The 16,551-nt window shown below is 41.1% G+C and overlaps 2 protein-coding genes across 3 annotated transcripts; both read right to left on the bottom strand.

The window, feature by feature from the left end:
* Nucleotides 1–1,189: 1,189 nt before the first annotated feature.
* gabpb2a (GA binding protein transcription factor subunit beta 2a) lies at nucleotides 1,190–10,135 on the bottom strand. Of its 2 annotated transcripts, none has more exons than XM_080858837.1 (8): nucleotides 10,014–10,135; nucleotides 6,124–6,231; nucleotides 5,431–5,598; nucleotides 4,493–4,687; nucleotides 3,917–4,121; nucleotides 3,529–3,699; nucleotides 3,046–3,164; nucleotides 1,190–2,690 (listed from the first exon to the last, which is right to left on the bottom strand). In XM_080858837.1, the coding sequence occupies exons 2-8, from the start codon at nucleotides 6,229–6,231 to the stop codon at nucleotides 2,343–2,345; spliced, it is 1,314 nt and encodes a 437-aa protein (XP_080714963.1). In that variant the 5' UTR covers nucleotides 10,014–10,135; the 3' UTR covers nucleotides 1,190–2,342. The 2 variants fall into 2 exon arrangements, with proteins under 2 accessions (XP_080714963.1, XP_080714964.1); XM_080858838.1 differs by having other exon boundaries at nucleotides 3,980–4,121.
* A 1,367-nt stretch (nucleotides 10,136–11,502) lies between these two features.
* On the bottom strand, nucleotides 11,503–14,177 carry mllt11 (MLLT11 transcription factor 7 cofactor). Its single transcript, XM_080859130.1, has 2 exons — nucleotides 14,018–14,177; nucleotides 11,503–12,894 (listed from the first exon to the last, which is right to left on the bottom strand). The coding sequence occupies exon 2, from the start codon at nucleotides 12,892–12,894 to the stop codon at nucleotides 12,625–12,627; it is 270 nt and encodes an 89-aa protein (XP_080715256.1). The 5' UTR covers nucleotides 14,018–14,177; the 3' UTR covers nucleotides 11,503–12,624.
* Nucleotides 14,178–16,551: the final 2,374 nt, after the last annotated feature.

Genomic DNA, 16,551 nt, shown 5'->3' with positions numbered 1-16,551 from the left:
AACGCGTACAAACGGATGGCACCCAGGCTAGGGGGGGGGGGGGGGGGGGGGTACCTGGATGGCAACATGAAGGGGAGGAGACTTGAGAGGGGGAGAACAAGGACCGAGGACTGAATATGCATACAGCGGTATTAGCATGGTATATTCAACAGCAGTATGTGTGCGTTTGGAGTCAAATGAAACAAGACTTGAATTTTGTGTTGACAGGTCCCCTAAAGGGAAAAAAAAACTGGAAGGTTATTCTGTGGTCCAAGACCAATTTATCTGTGAGTGTGTGCTTCACGTTGACTGTTTGTTTTTTGTGGAGAACGTACACACCTGTCTTTGTTTTGAACAGTGCAAGGTTTACACGTTAATTCATCTTTTTTTTCTCCTTTTATATCATGTGAAGGCACTTTTTGGATAACGATGACCATATTTCTGCCTTATTTTCTCACACTGCATGGATATGAGTTTTGTATAACACTTAAAAATGTTAAGCTTGTTTCCCAGTAAGATGACCTTAAAACAAATGAATACTTTATGTATAAAGCTTAAAACCCTGTTAGCCAGCTGTTTGTGGCAAAATAAATATTTCAAAACATACAAATACATGGAAAAAGAAGACCAACACCTAAGTATCTAGCATGGCTAATGCATCACTATACCTCTATAAGCCAGTCCCGCCAGGATTTTGCAATCTTTGTTTTTCTCAAATTCAGGCAAATTCAAGGATTTCCCACAATTACCATTTTCTCTCATGACCACATTATCGTGATGTCTCTTACTACATTATGCCCAGTAATAATTAGTGTCGTAACTCGAATGAGTTTTTTTTCCCATTACTAATAATTTAAACATTCCTCTAATATTTAGCTTTTTATTAAACATGTATTCATAAAATATCTCACACCAGTGCTTTTTTCATAGCGGCTAAATGGCATTACATTCCTCTTCTGCAGCCTTTATCTTGAGGCATTTTTAAGCTGACGTTCTAAGACTACACGTGTTTTATCAAGTTTTTACCATCATTTCTTTTCTTTGCTGCATCATGTGAGTCTCCGTATGAAGGTTTACAATCATGTTACACAATCATCTGACTTACTGAAGGTATTTTAAAAGACATTAAAAGAAACTTCAAATTAGGCAACCTTTCCTGCTTGGCAATTTCTTCACTGTAGTCTTCTGGTATCCTCGGTCGCTCAAATACAATCCCAATACCATAGCAACTGCTATTTAGGTGGCACCTGTTTCTATGGTAATGAGACGCCAGGGCACAGCACTGGTGGATGTTTATTTCAGTATGATTTTCTGTGAAGCTAAACCCATGATCCTAGCGTTGACGGTGTCTTATGTTTAAAATGAGTACACGAGGTTACAAAGTACACAGGTTATTAAAGTGTAAATGGGGTTATTAAAGTGTAAATGGGGGTAATGCAGTCGGCCCAGCGGTCCGAAGTTGGTACATGTCTTTTTCCTGACATTTTTGAAAATGAGTATGTTCTATGCCCATAGTACTGGAGTTTTAGGAACCCACTGCATCTTTTTGCAATATATTTCCCCAATCGTTTCCAATACAATGCTGACCCCTGATATACAAATCATATGGATAAATAATTTCCCCTGCATCCAAACAATTACAGTGTCTACTTCAGGACAAACAAAAGTAGTGATTATTGTTACTTCATGAATTGTCTTGGGCCGTTTTAATTCTCTAAAACAATACAGCCATTTGATGCACTCTGGAATGACATGGGTGTTTTTTTTTTTTTTTCTTGCTCATCATCAAGGTATTTTTATTATATTCTAAAAAATATTTCCTCATTTCAGTAAAAAAAATCCTTTAAACAAAGCTATTGTTGACTGTAGTTTTGGACCAGGTCATTATAGAGTCGGACTAGAGATCATACCTGAACATGTGTCAAAGGAACAACATCTCTCAAACTCTCAATGAGATGACATCACAGTAAGGAGCAGTACACCTCCTAATTACATGACACTCCTATAAGGCTTTGCAGTTCGCATACAGACACGGTAAAGGAAAAGGTTTAACAGATGGAGAACTACGAGCATACTGTAGGCCCTGAGGGAAGCTGTGGGAACCATGCGCTCTCTTCTCAAAGCACCATGGCTCTGGGCATCATGGGAAAACTTCTGAGGCACCATGGGTAGGTGAGTGTAAAAACAAACAAACAAACAGAAAACAAAAAAATTATCACAAAAATAAAATGACGGACGTCAGTAGGATGCGGTCCCTTTCCAATACCAGCAGAGTCCTCTCTCCACCTACCGCTCTCTTTCTCTCCTTCCATCCATCCATCTGTCCATCCGTCCATACGGCCATCTGTCTGTCCATGCAGTGGTTAGGAGATCACCTCCGTGTGGGAGTCCGTAGCCTCCACTAGTGTCAGATGCTGCTCTGAGTCCAGCTCCCCTTCCCTGACCATTACCGCTCCCTCCGACAGCAGCAGGAGCTCCTCCCCAACAGGGGCGGCGCTCTCCACCACCACCTCCTCTTCCTCCACCACCTCCTCCTGCTGCACGGCCTCCTCTGCCACCTCCTCGGGCGTGGCGTTGCCGTTGCTCTGGCCATGGCTTATAGCTTCTAGTTTGATGCGGTACTGCTCCGCCTCTTGCTCCTTCCTCATCAGCTGCGTGCGGTACTCCTGCGCCTTGCAGTTCGCCTCATGGAGCTGCCGCGTCAGCAACTCCTGCACAGAGCCAACACACGGTGAACTCAATAATAATAACAACAACAATAGATACTGCAAAGAGAGTCAACACACGGACAACTCAATAATAATAACAACAACAACAACAATAGATACTGCAGAGTCAACACACAGACAACTCAATAGTAATAATATGTTAGTATCAATAGTTATCAATACTTGTTGTGGGGGGGGAGGGGGGCTCTGTAAAGCACCTTGACACAATTGTATTGTTTTGGAACTATATAAATAACATTGAATTGAATTATCACTGTTATCAGTAGTAGTATAAGTTGTAGTATAGTAGTAGTAGTAGTAGTAGTATGGAAATGACAGCAATAGTGGCACAGCCTACCGTGTCGTCAGCCTCCGTGTGATTGGTTGAGATTTCTATCTTTCTTTTCCGGGCAGGAGGTGGCTGGGGTTCCTCCTCCACGACCTCCTCTGTGATGTGACTGGCTGGGACCGCCAACACTACAGAAATGGATCAGAAAGCATGAGCACAATCTTACACTCTAACCATAGTTTAAGTGTTCAGAGTCTATGTGTTTATGCTGTTGTTCAATGAACGCAAGGCTGTCAAAATGTTTACACACTTTCACCAAGTTGCTCTGTAAAACACATATTTTTCTAATACATTTAAATATTTCATTATTCACTTCGTAGCATTCTGTATAATACAATAAATGTTAGGCATCATATAAGGGAACGCTATAGACAGCCATCCCTCCATCCCTCCATCCATCCATCCATCCCTCCCTCCATCCATCCCTCCCTCCCTCCCAGCTGACAGCAGCGGTCTTCTTGAGAGATTTGTACTCCATGTTGACAGACTTACTCTGCTGACCATGCTGCATGGTCACGAAGAATGGCTGTGACAGTCCGCCTGCTGTCTGCAGGTTGCCGTGCTGATCCGTTACTATGGTGATGACCCTTTGACCTCCCTCACCGACCATTTGTTGGATGCTGGAGTCCAAGGCACTGGCAGCGATGGCCTCCTCAGTGTCGCCTAGGGAGTAGCAGAGGAGGGCATAGATCAGTAGGTTTCAGGGGTTCGATGACACAAGACACACTTTTCTCCCAAATATAAACCCAATCACCAATTACATCTACATTATTTATATGCAGTTCACAGATGCTTTTAACCAAAATAACGTACAGTGCAATACAGTGCAGATGCACACAGATCTTTATTAACGCACGTGCTCCGTTGGTATGAAACTCACTCATCGACCTGATGATGTTGTGTGGAGCACTTTGCTCTACCAGTTCAAAGACACAGTCCCTACCGGTGTTGCTCTTGATGAGGTCAGCCAGGTTCAGGACCCCTCCCTGTAACCCAGGGATACCCTGGATAATAAACTGAGGCCCAGACGCTCCGCTCGTGATGCCTGCCTCAGCATTGATGTTCACCTGGTTCTGCATGGCCTCCTGTAGGGGGCGCAAGAGGATCAACCAAAGACTAGGCCACAAGGACAGATATTTGTATGTATTTATTTTACTCATATAACGGAGATTAACGTTCCTTGCTTACGAGATAAATATAGAGGCGAGGTACATAAATAAATAAACAGCACTAAACGAAAACTAGGATGAAATAGGAACTTAAATCTACCAAACTGCCGGTTACGAGTCAAGTGCTTGATTAACACAAGTCAAACGCAATGGGAAGACAAAATAGAAAAAATTATATTAAAGATTTTCAAACAGCGACGGCCTTGCTGGTTGAAGTTTGGTTGCTTGTATATGGACCCACAGGGACTGCGTCCTCTTACCATTATCCCCGTGTAGCTTTGCCGTACCTGCAGCAGCAGTATGAGGTCACCGTCCTGGATGTCCACTGCGATGTCAAAAGGGGTCTTGTCGAACTTGCTGAGGGCGTGCGCGTCAGCTCCATGCTTCAGCAGCATCTCGGCCACCTTGTGATGGGCATTCTGCGTCGACCAGTGCAGGGCGGTCATCTTCAGCATGTCTTTGGCGTTGATGTCCGCCCCGCTCTGAGGACAAAGGGAGGGTTTAAGCTACAGTCACATCACTCTCTTTTACCCTGGCATTGGTATTTCACTGCTATCTTAAAAAGATAGAGACAGTATGCAGTTATTTATTTAATAGTTTAGAGTGCCCAAAGCCAATAATACTTTGAACTCTTCTCCAGTAGTTTATATGTCAGAACTGTGATCCAATCAGAGTGAGCAGTAACGAGTTCATGTTCTCCAGTATTACAGTGCATCTTTACCTTATTTCAACTGTTTATCGTGTTTGTTTACTCAGCAATAATAATAATAATCAATAATATATTATAATAATAATCAATAATATGTTTTCTTAAATATACAGTACCAGTCAAAAGTTTGGACACACCTTCTCATTTTTGGAGAAAGTTTTTTCGTTACTTTTATTATTTTCTACATGGTAGATAACACTTTTTTTGTTAAGTACATCATTCCATGTGTTCTTTTGTAGATTACATTTCTTCAGTATTAATCTACAATGTAGAATATTATAAAAGTCAAGAAAACACTTCCCATAAAAATTCAAGGTGTGTCCAAACTTTTGACTGGTACTGTACATTATATCTTGCACCCATGCTTTTACAATTACATTGTAGTAGATCTTAAGATTATTATTTTGTATCTGCGTGCTGCACCTTCCTTTTCTGCAGCTACTGGCTAATCCTGCCCGTATAATGAGAAACAAAGCTGGCTGATTACCATCTTTGACTGATGAGTTGGTTACGTACCCTGACAAGCAGCTCCACGATAACAGCGTGTCCCTCAGCGGCGGCCATGTGCAAAGGGGTCCTATCCACTTTGGTGCGGGCGTCCCTGCTGACGCCTGCGCGGAGTAGCACCTCTGCTGTGGAGTAGTGGCCATGCTGGGCAGCCAGGTGCAGTGGGGAGGTCCCTAGCTGCAGGGAGATAGACAACACCAGCAAGACGGTTAATATCAACATCACTTGTCTATGACCAGGCCTGAAAACATTATTATCAATAAATAATAGAATTCGGACAGATATTACTGAATAATATATGACAAATGAGTTGAAGGAGATACTGGGAGAGACGCAAGATAAGAAAGGTACAAGTCATGGATTTGCAAATAGCCTTGAAAACTAACACTTCTAGAAATAAACTTCTAGTAAAAGAGACTATTCTTCTCAAAATGAGTAGGAGAGAACAGGATTAGAAGGTTGCCTTAGATTTCCAAATAGCTTTGGAAAAAAACACTCCCCAAGGAGATTACTCTCCGGATGACGGGTGTGGTTAAGGAATCAGGAGACAGGAGTGGGTTGACCGATGACAGGTGACAGGTGAGGTAAAGGAGTCAGGAGTCAGGAGACGGATGACAGGTGAGGTATAGGAGTCAGGAGTGGGGAGACGGATGACAGGTGAGGTATAGGAGTCAGGAGTGGGGAGACGGCCGTGGCTCTTACCCAGTCTGTGGTGAAAGGTGCTCCATTGGCCATCAGCGTTCGGACCTCATCGTCCTCTCCTTTCCGTGCAGCCTCCAGGAGCCGCTTCCCCAAGTCCACCAGCGACATCTGACACAACCGGAGGGAGGGAATGAATGAATGAATCACAGATACAGACACATGCACACAGAAAGAGACGCAGGCTTTTAGCCAGGCATGCGTCCGTGCGTCTTTTAGACGCACTGTTCTAAAATAATAAGAAATTGGACGCACTATTTTTATGCAGACGCCCTACACACGCCTTAAGTTTTTCATCCCGTTTTCAGTCAGTCAAACTTTTTTAAACGTGTTCACAAACGTTAATGAGCGTATTCACGTTGTAACACGTAAAACAACAGTCTGATACCGCTATCAGGGGTGGCGAACGTGCGCCGCATGCGGCTCTTTGCCGGCTGACGTGAGGCTCGGCTCCAGCTCGAGTGCTTACTGACTTTTCTCTTGGTGTACAGAATTTTCATATTGTAAAATAAACATCTAAAATGCATATTTTGCACGCGACATATTTGGAAATACAGACAAAAAGCTGTCCGATTTGAATGGGGTATTTATTCATGTATATTTTGTCATCACGCGATCTTGATAGATGTCTTCAAGTAACTTTAATGTTCCAAACATGAAACATTCTAATGTGTGCACCCAGTCTCAGAGAGTTACTAGCCAGACTAGCAGTCGCTACTGAAAGAATGCCATGGATACAGCAAAGCGTAAAGCTAAACAAAAATATGAAGATGAACACCGGACGTTCTTGCCTGAATTTCGCGGAGCGAAATGGAAACCCCCTCTGCTTAATATGCCAAACGTCACTGTCGCATTTTAAAGCCTACAACTTGGAGCGCCTTCTCTCCACACACAATGCTAATATAGCCCAGGAGATCCTAACGTCACAGAGCTGTCCAAGCACAAGGTACATACTTTGAATTGTAACGTCAGTCAGAGAGACAGACTCGGCTTTTTGGGAAATTTACGAAGTACTCTGAAACGGTCACGTTGGCATCGTATCATTTGTCATGGAATATTGCTCGAGCAAAAAAAATCATATAGTGAGGGAGAGTTTGAAAATTGAACAGAGGATATCTGACATTAACTATAATTAGCACTTACCTCAGCAGATGTCTTCAATATGTTTATTTTTGTGCCATATTTTAAATCTACGTGTGTTAATTTCTCTTCCTAAAACCCACTAGAGGACACTATTTAAAAGGTTATTTTCAAAAAAAAAAGGAGGCAACTGATTAGGCTATTCTCCAGGCACAGTCGGTTTCTCTGCTTTGTTTTGATCCCAGTCATTGCAGAGAAGGAGTCCTCACATAAATATGTGGAGGCAAAGGGTAGTAGCTGCTCCTAAGCTTTCTCTCCCAGGTCAGGGGTGCTCCTGCTTCACACATATCCAAAACAAAATCTCAGCAGATGTCTTCAATATGTTTATGCCATATAATAAATCTAAATTTTGTTCATGTCTCTTCCTAAAACCCACTAGAGGACACTATTTAAAAGGTTATTTAAAAAAAAAAATCGTATGGGGGAGCATACCCCCAGACCCCCCTAGTTTTGCTGGGTCACTGGGGTTTCGTTGCTTTAGTTTCAAATACAAAATGGACCCCCCCTCAAAAAATCCTAGCTAAAAGCCTGAAGAGACGTATCATATGACATATACCATTCTTTGCTGGTATACCATTGTCCATATGCCATTCCTTGGTGATGCATCATATATTTAGTTGTAACTGAATGCGTGCGAGTCGAGCCATAAGTGGAACGTCTTAGGAGGAAAGTGGAGGCTTATGTAACATTGGATTTATACAGAGAAGATACAATTGTCCTCTCTTCTGTTATTATCCAAAGCTCCATGAGGCCAGTTATTCTTTATCACTAACTTCAAACCATCCACAGACCAGAGTCTCAGCTCTTGTGTCAGAACCAAAACAAATGATGTCATGGGTCCTTGCCACCTTTCAATCCTATACCCAAAATACTTTTTTAATTATTTATTTTTCAAGTTTGGAGCTAAATGTAATAATTTCTGTAACTCTTTGTATGTGTACAAAAAGCCTCACCAATTGCTTATATTTCACTGGCTTGGGTTGAAATTTGTACCAAACATTCAGGAAACCCTTAGATAGTTTGCAAACTGTTTTTTATGTAAACAGCTGTTGCAGAACGTCAAATTAACAACAAAAAATGTTTACCTGAACGGAATCTTTAATGTTCAAAACTTAATTTCTCCTCTATCTTTCACATCCATTTGCCAAATTTTAAGGTATTGATGTTCAGCTTCAGTGTTGTAAAAGTTCTTGCACATCTAGAAGTTATTTTATATAAAACATTAGTGCCACACCGCTCTGGCTAGATAGTGCTTCGGAAAAGAAAGATATTTTTACTGTATATTTTCCCAGAGGAGGATTATTTAAATGAATTAATTTAAATGAACTTCCTGCAGAGGTACCCTACATGTATCCTGAATTGAAGGCCAGTGGAAGGATGTAGCTGGCCCATGTGGATACACGAAACTGACCAGGATGTCTCATAACAGATCCAAGCCACCAGTTCCAATCACCCATTCGTGCTGAGGTACAGATCCACTGCAATTATTTTGCATTACCTCGCAACAAGTTTGTGTTGTCCAGGTAACGCAAACCTATTAGCCAGATAACACTAAATGTATTGCGTGGGAAACCAAAAGTATAGCGATTTGCGAGGTGATGCAAAAGCATTGCGATGAAACACAAAAGAACCTCAGAACAAAAAAAACACTACATGGACAGGTCAACGTTCCTGATCGCTACCTAGCCAGGTTGCTGCATAAAGCTAACTGTGCAGGGTTGGTTTGCAGAGCAACGGTGAGGTGCAGCGTGTGGTTCATGTTACTGAAAAGAAACCATGTTAACCGTTACAGTTAACGTTACAAAATAATCGATACAGAACCATTTTCACCATAACGCACATACACTGAATAGAACATGTATCTGGCATTACCCAATGACAGATTGTTATATTTCGCGCTAACTGTTTGGCGCTTAAGAGAAGCCATTTTATCCCATCCTGGATATCTACACATAACTAGCTAGCTAACAAGGCGAGCATGCTGACGATAGCTTGCTAGCTAAGCAACAAGAACCAGAGAATGCCATGTGTTCCTATGTTGTCTTTTAAATAACATTTTACGTAACCATATTAAATCACAATCACAACAGGTAGGCAAACAGGAAACTCCTTGATATTAACTTGTAGGTTTTCCGGGGGAAGTCATGAGAGAAAATCTAATTTTACAACAGAAAAAACTACTTCCACATCCGGTGCGAACGAATAGCAATCTCTGCGAGGGTTTCGAGGCAAGGTTTCAATTAACAGCTTTGCTACTTTACGGGAGGAAGTTTCCATTTACCGAGATTATATGAGAACTTAGTCCGGAATCATATTTTAGTCAGCCGGTAGAGCAACCTACTAGATAGCTGTTTCTAAATTGAGTTAGCTGCTCAGTTCCAGAGAAGGTTAGCTAGGTAGTTAGCCAACTAGCTAGCGATAGCTGGCTGATGGGACGAACTTTCAAAGTAACCTGGACAAGTAACGTCTCTAAAACTCGTGTTTGCAATTACCTGTCTTGTGGTTTGTGTTCATAAAGACGGGCTTAGATTATCTCCGATATTGTCCATTACCAGCCTTTTACAGCACAGCCATGTTTTGTATAAGACACAGCCTACCGAAGGTTCAACATATGCGTAAAGTTTTGTTATCTAAGCTTAGCAGGCTAGCTTGTAACTTAGCATCTGGCTAACTAATAACAGTAGCGATACGTTTACTCTCCCGTTTTCAACGTGCTTTCTGCCTTATTGTTATTTCATGGTGAATAATCTTACCTTCTTCTGTCGTTGGCGGATAAATGTTTTTTTGCAGATCTATATCCACATCAGATGGACTGGATTTTCCTTTTCTAGCCCGACAACTTTATAAAAACAAATATTGTTTTAGATTTTCCCTCGATTCAAAGATGGCAGCTGAACGCCACCGGAAGTAAAAGGGAAGGGGTCAAAGCAGTTTGAAAAAATAGAATTAAATCTCTTGATAGCATATAGTCCAGGCAAAATAGCGTTTTACGACGGACTAATTGTAAAATATTTTTTTTCAGCATAGATCATTTCTATGAGGTGTCCACAACAACATACTACAAGTCCTAAGAAATCCAAGTTGAGGAAATATGTTAAATTCTCATCAATCTGAGATATGCCTCAAAAATGTATTTTTTTCCTTTACTCCTATCAAAATGAAACTTTACACAATGAAAGTAACCATGAAAAGTAAAATGTTTTGAATTTTTTTGAATATGCACATGAGCTCCTAATTTACAGATTAATCTCCCAATGTCACCCTATAAATGGTTGCAATGGTTATAAGTAGGGAATTGGCATGATGTTTGCGATTGTGGGATTAAAATGGGATTGTGTGCACCAGACACCGAATCGTCTGTAACTCAGATTAATGTAGTACACGCATTTGATATGATGCACTAACTGGTCCCTGGTTTCCTAAAGTTGCATAACGTAAACATGTGTTTGTTGTGCCATTAGTTATGGGCAGCATGAATTGTATCTCACTTTACAGGCCCAGGAAAATGTACATAAATGCAAAGGCCTAAAACAGGAAAAGAACCACAGAGGGCAGTTTTATATGAAAAAAATAGTTTTACAATATCTAGACCTTCGCCCAAGTTGGCGGCCTGTTTTAGATTTGGTTGTATTTTCAGATATTATTGTCACCTGTCAAATCCAGTGTACTAAAGAGCAGTGGTTCCCAAAGTAGGGGCAGGCCCCCTGGGGGGTTCCAGAGTTACAGCAAGGATGGCACGGGTGTAGGGTGAAATCAGGTCAAATTTAGTATGGCAGTGTCCTTACAGCACAGTAGCCTATAAGGAACGAACGCAGTTGGTGATGAGATTATAGCCAACTTTGTACTTGTATAATATGATCAGGGCCTACCGTTAGCTTATATATAAGAGGGGATAGATATCCTAATTATTCATACAACAGGCATGTGTTTATATGAACATTGTATGGATTGATCACCTAGTGAGAAGTAAAAATGTTTAAACATTTTAAACAACATCTCAGATCAAATTAAATAAAAACATGCCTTACTGATAAAAAATGTAAGGCTAAGCTATTGGGGGGGGGGGGGGGATTCTTTTTTTAATTTGTGAAACAAAGGGCCTGCCATGAAAAGTTTGGGAACTATTGATATAAAGCTGAGGTAGGTCCGGAGGATATTATATATATTGCTATTGGGAAGCATTGATACTGTGGGACCGGAGGAGACCAGTAAATGCACAAAAATAATATACAACACCAGATATCCACTTAAAATCTTTATTTGCAAAGAATGTTTTTTAAATACATTTTTACATTGGACTTTGTTTTTTCACAGTTGACCCAAATAGAGAGATTAGTCAGAGGAGCATCACAGACAAATGCACAACTAGATGTGTCGTGTTACACTGGCTAACTTTCCAGTCGCATTTCATCAGGCATCACAACCATATAGAGCCATATTATACATACCACGGACATTCATCAACAATGCAATTTGCAGTCAAATACTGGAATTTCTGAGGGGAAACTGCCTTGACTCAGTCAGACCTTCATCTTAAATAATAAACCAGACAACTGAAAAATATAAACAACAAATAAAGAAAACTACAATCGCAGTAGGCATTAATAGTCTTAGTCTTCTGAGTCCTGCTCAAAACAGACTGGAAGCAGCATACAGAAATACTCAGTAAAATGGGAATCTCAAATGAAGCAAAAGGCAACTGATATGAACCATGTTTGTCCATTGCAAGCTCTAAAACATGAAAACATCCAACAATATGTAGATCTGGTTGAATACAAATACTATCCCATTGTCTTTTAATGTGAGCGTGAATTCCAGGCTGTTTTGACATGGCTTTACACACTGATAGATTACAGTGAACAGATTAATCTAAACAGTAAAGAGATGTTCCCTGCGCTCGTCATTGGTGGTCAGCCTTAATAAAAGAGATGCCAGACTTAAACAGATCTGCATCATCTAAACAAGGTGTTGGGCATGCCTACTACACCAACCTCCTCTAAGGGAGCAGATAAGAAACCCTCCACTGTATCTGCAGGGGTTACATACAGAGTGAGCACTGACAGTGAGCCACCACAAATCAACCTTGATTACATCTAGTGTTGCATTTCGTGCTTTGAAATGCCACTCAATTCTTAGGACAGGAGAAGGTTGGGTGGGTTCAAAGTTCATTTTAGACAAACGTGGTGTGAATAGTGACAACACTGGAGTCATTTGAACATTAGATAAATTAATTTAAAAGAGGAGACTTCTCAGACATTTAAGGGGTTTCTTGTAAGAGACTGACAAATTCAAAATGTCCGAAATTGGTTTATTTCGAGCCAAACTGATCCTAACCATAGCTAAACAGGTACTGACAGTGTAACTTCACAAGAGCAAGTTAAAATCAAGGTTGTCAATGCTGACAATAGGCTCTCTCCAGTACTGGAAAGCGTTGTACTCAGACAGCTCGTTTGGTTCTCCCCCTTTTTGGGGCTTCTGTGGGGACTTCTTCTTCTTCTTGGGTTTGTTCTTCTGGATGGGTACCACCTTAGCCACGCCTAGGTCCTGAATCTCAGACAAATCCAGCTCAGGGATGGGCTGCCTCCAGTAGAGGAAGGAGTCATATTGGGTGTTGGGGGTCTCCAGCATTTTCATCTGTATTATGGACATAGACAGCTGATTAAATCCGATGCCATGACATTAAAATAACTGAACTTCCCCCAGCTGACTCATAATGAGTGTATATCTTCAGCAGTGGGTGATGTAGACAGCAAATGTCCTGGAAAACTATGTGAACTATGTTTGTTTCAGCAAGCATGCAGTGGACGTGTGAACCGTGCCTATTTCTGACTTGTTTACCGTTTATTTTTAGACGTTCATTACATCCTTCTCAAAGAGTTATTCCTAGAAAATGTCACGCTTACTTCGGATGACTTGTTAGGTCAGTGTACATGCCCAGATAGGGAGAAGATATGGCGTTACCATAAATCCATCATAAATCACGCACCCAATTTTCTCGGCTCGTTTGGACCATAGAAAGAACAATCTATCACTACAAAAACAAATGTCAAGACTCAGGCTATACCACCACCCCAAACTAGCAAATACAGTTTCAGTAACAGTAAAAACAGGTTTTAGCTGCGGAGCGCACAGATGGTGATAGACTATACCAGTCCCGAAGCGACGCACTGAAATTCAAAGTCTTGTCATCGTAAATCTTTTACGTAGTTTAGTGTAGGCTTGCCATACACCGATCGAGAACAATGTCATAGCAAGTGAAGTTATTCAAATAAATGTAAAGGCTTTCGGGAACATCCCAATCTGTCTTAAAACAGTGGAAATGGGTCATGCAATCTTGGCTAGGCCAAAGGATAGGCTAGAAAATGACAGGCTACACTGTGACAAAGCGTTTCGACGATAATGTAGCCTACTCTCAGCTCACATCACACAATTACACTACATTTAATTAATGTTACCCATACATCATGTTTAATCTAGCCTAACAGCCGAAACGCAACGAACTAAAAAAAAAAGTATTTAATAATCGAGACAAACGTATTGAAAAACGTTACATATAGTCTAGTTTCCGAGCTTTCATTCTCAGACCTTGTAGAGCCAAGCCTACTTAAAGAAATAGAAATATAATTTCTGTAAGAGACTATTAGGGCAGGTGCAATACGCCCAACGCTGCTTAATTAGCTTAAATCACAAAACGACACCCCCGCAGCGCAAACATGGTAAAAAGCCATGAAGCACGATACAATTACAACACGGTTACCTTTTTAGAATTATCTTGCTTGCTTTTTAAAAGGTATTTCTTGTATGGCAATATCCCTTTGTTTGCGTTGACCGGTGCTTGCACAGCCGTCAGTCCTTCTGATCAGGTCCACAAGCCGGCTTTTTCAAGAAGCTATCAGCCACACCCACGCCTGGTCGAGACGCAATTGCCTGTCTCTGTGACGATAGGCCACATGCTACCGTATACAGCTTATGGGGGTTGTGCAACATTTCAAGTCACAATGGATGAACAAATACTGAGGCATGCTGCTCCCCAAAATAGGCAACTGTATAATTTGTACATCAAGGGGCAAGCGGGTAAATGCATGATGACAGATCTGTTTCATCAGCCACAATGTCGAGCTTCTATCAGGCAGATTTACTACACCATATCTGCAGAAGATTTTAACGGCCACAAGGGTCCGAGATTCCTCAGGACGTACAATTATTGACTGTCATTCGACTGTCAGCGATTGTAATTGAAGGTGTTTTCTAGGATGTTTATGGTTCAAACTAAGTTGCAGACTATTACCTCTAGAGGGCGATAATGTACTAAATACCGGTATGTTTCGTTGTCCCTTATAGAAGGTGACGTCACAGAGGATCTGTTGAGAGTCATATTTATGTTTGCCAAGTTTCTAGAGAGTATGCAAGCGTCAGCATTTCAAGTGAGAGAGACAGACTTGTGATGAGATGACCTTAAAAACTTATAACTTATATATTAAACTTATAACCCCCTAAAGATAGGCCTCTGTAGATTCTGCACATTTTCTGAACTTTCTTAAAGCTATAAAAGAAACCTTTTTGGAAGTTTTTAGACAATCAAGAATCATTTTGGAAATTGGAAGTGTGTACAGAAGTGCAGCAAGTAGGCAAAGAAATTCAAAGTTGTGAAATAATTCACATGTTTATTAATGTACTACACATTGAAAATCAAACAAACAAATCATGATTCATTGTTCTCTATAGTACTTTCGTCATTATGTTGGTCAGCTCTGGGGTTATTTCTACTATGGACAACAAAAGAAGCCATATTCACCTCTAAAGTTCAATGGCAACTGATATAGTTGACCTGCTCCACTCAATGGAACTCTTGGAAAAGATCAGTCTGCTTCTAAAAAGCATTAGCGCATCAGGGTGGTCGACACTAGTCTTGATGCACACCCACTTGGTCAACATCCCTTTTCTCTGCCAGAATCCTCCTCTCCTTCCTCCCTTACCCTCCGCAGAGAGTTCAGCTCAACTCATCAACTAGCTCGTTAAAGGAACAGTCTGCAACTCTGGGGAGAGGTTGCTTATATCTGGACTAATTTACACCACTCCTTCCCAGGCTCCAGAGGCAACGTGTTGACTGGTTGGAATAGTGTACGGCTTGGTTTGTTTCCCATTAACAGAGCCAGCACTGTACAAGACCACACACTGAACAGGCAGCTTAAGGACCATGAGGAACAATTTGCTGAATGTGACAAACCGTGTTTTGGACCAATCACACACTTACCTTTATGTCTTTTAGCATATTCTTCCTTAAACGTAATCCTCCCGAATAGGACTGTCAGACCATTGGCTACCACAGACTGATTGAACATGGGCAGGATGTTGTGGCAGACATTAAATAAACTGAGCCTCCACAGAAAGTAGAACCCTTGTGTTGAGCCTCCTCCACAAGGGCTGCTGTGTTCTAATCCCACCCAAGTCTGGTTTCAGATGTATTTACCACTTGGGAATAGACAGGAATCAGAGGAGGTTTAGCTATAAGGAAGTCCGCAAGAAGAAACTGGACAAGAAGCTGAGCATACAGAAATAAGGCTTTGTTTTAACAGACACTGGCCTTTTCAGTTAAAATGTTAAAACTGCACGGACATTGGCTTATTCAGTTAAAATGTTAAAACTGCCCTGAAATTGGCTTATTCAGTGTTGTTCTCCCAGGTGATCTTTCATTCTATTTGCTTTCAGGTACCAAAACTTAATATTTTGTTGTACACATTTTGTACCTTTTGAATCAACAGGAATATTCACATGTAGTTTTTAAGCATAGCCTACTGTTTCACATCTATGTTGTTGCTCAGAGGACATGTTCCCATCCCCAAACAATACAATAGCTTGCAGAGAGGTCGTAGTAATTAATTAAAGGTAAGTCCTTGATTATTACACTGCTGCTGAACTCCTACTGAGTTGAAATTGAACTGAACTGAAATTCTCTTTATGGTTCTCTAGCGGTCAGTTCTATGAGAGAGCAAACAACAAAAACTCCGGTGTTCCCAGCTTCACAGTCCTTGCTCTGTAGTGGCTCAGACCAAGCCATTAACCATTTCAACCAATCAACACGTTGCTTCAGGAGCAAGGAAGGAAGAGGTGTAATTTGATTGGCTACTGAGCTCAAATATCAACAGCCTTTCACAGAATTATGGACTGTAGCCTATAATGACTGTTGACATCCAGCTGTTTGTCTTTAGAAATGTCCTTTAACAGGACATTGCTCAGGTGAAGTCTTGGAACACAACCCCAGTACTCTCATTGCAGACAATGACAACGAAG

Source organism: Sprattus sprattus (genome assembly GCF_963457725.1).
Source record: "Sprattus sprattus genome assembly, chromosome: 20".
NCBI lineage: Eukaryota > Metazoa > Chordata > Actinopteri > Clupeiformes > Clupeidae > Sprattus > Sprattus sprattus.
Note: the sequence above shows the minus strand (reverse complement) of the source record. Positions and strands in the feature narration are given on the sequence as shown.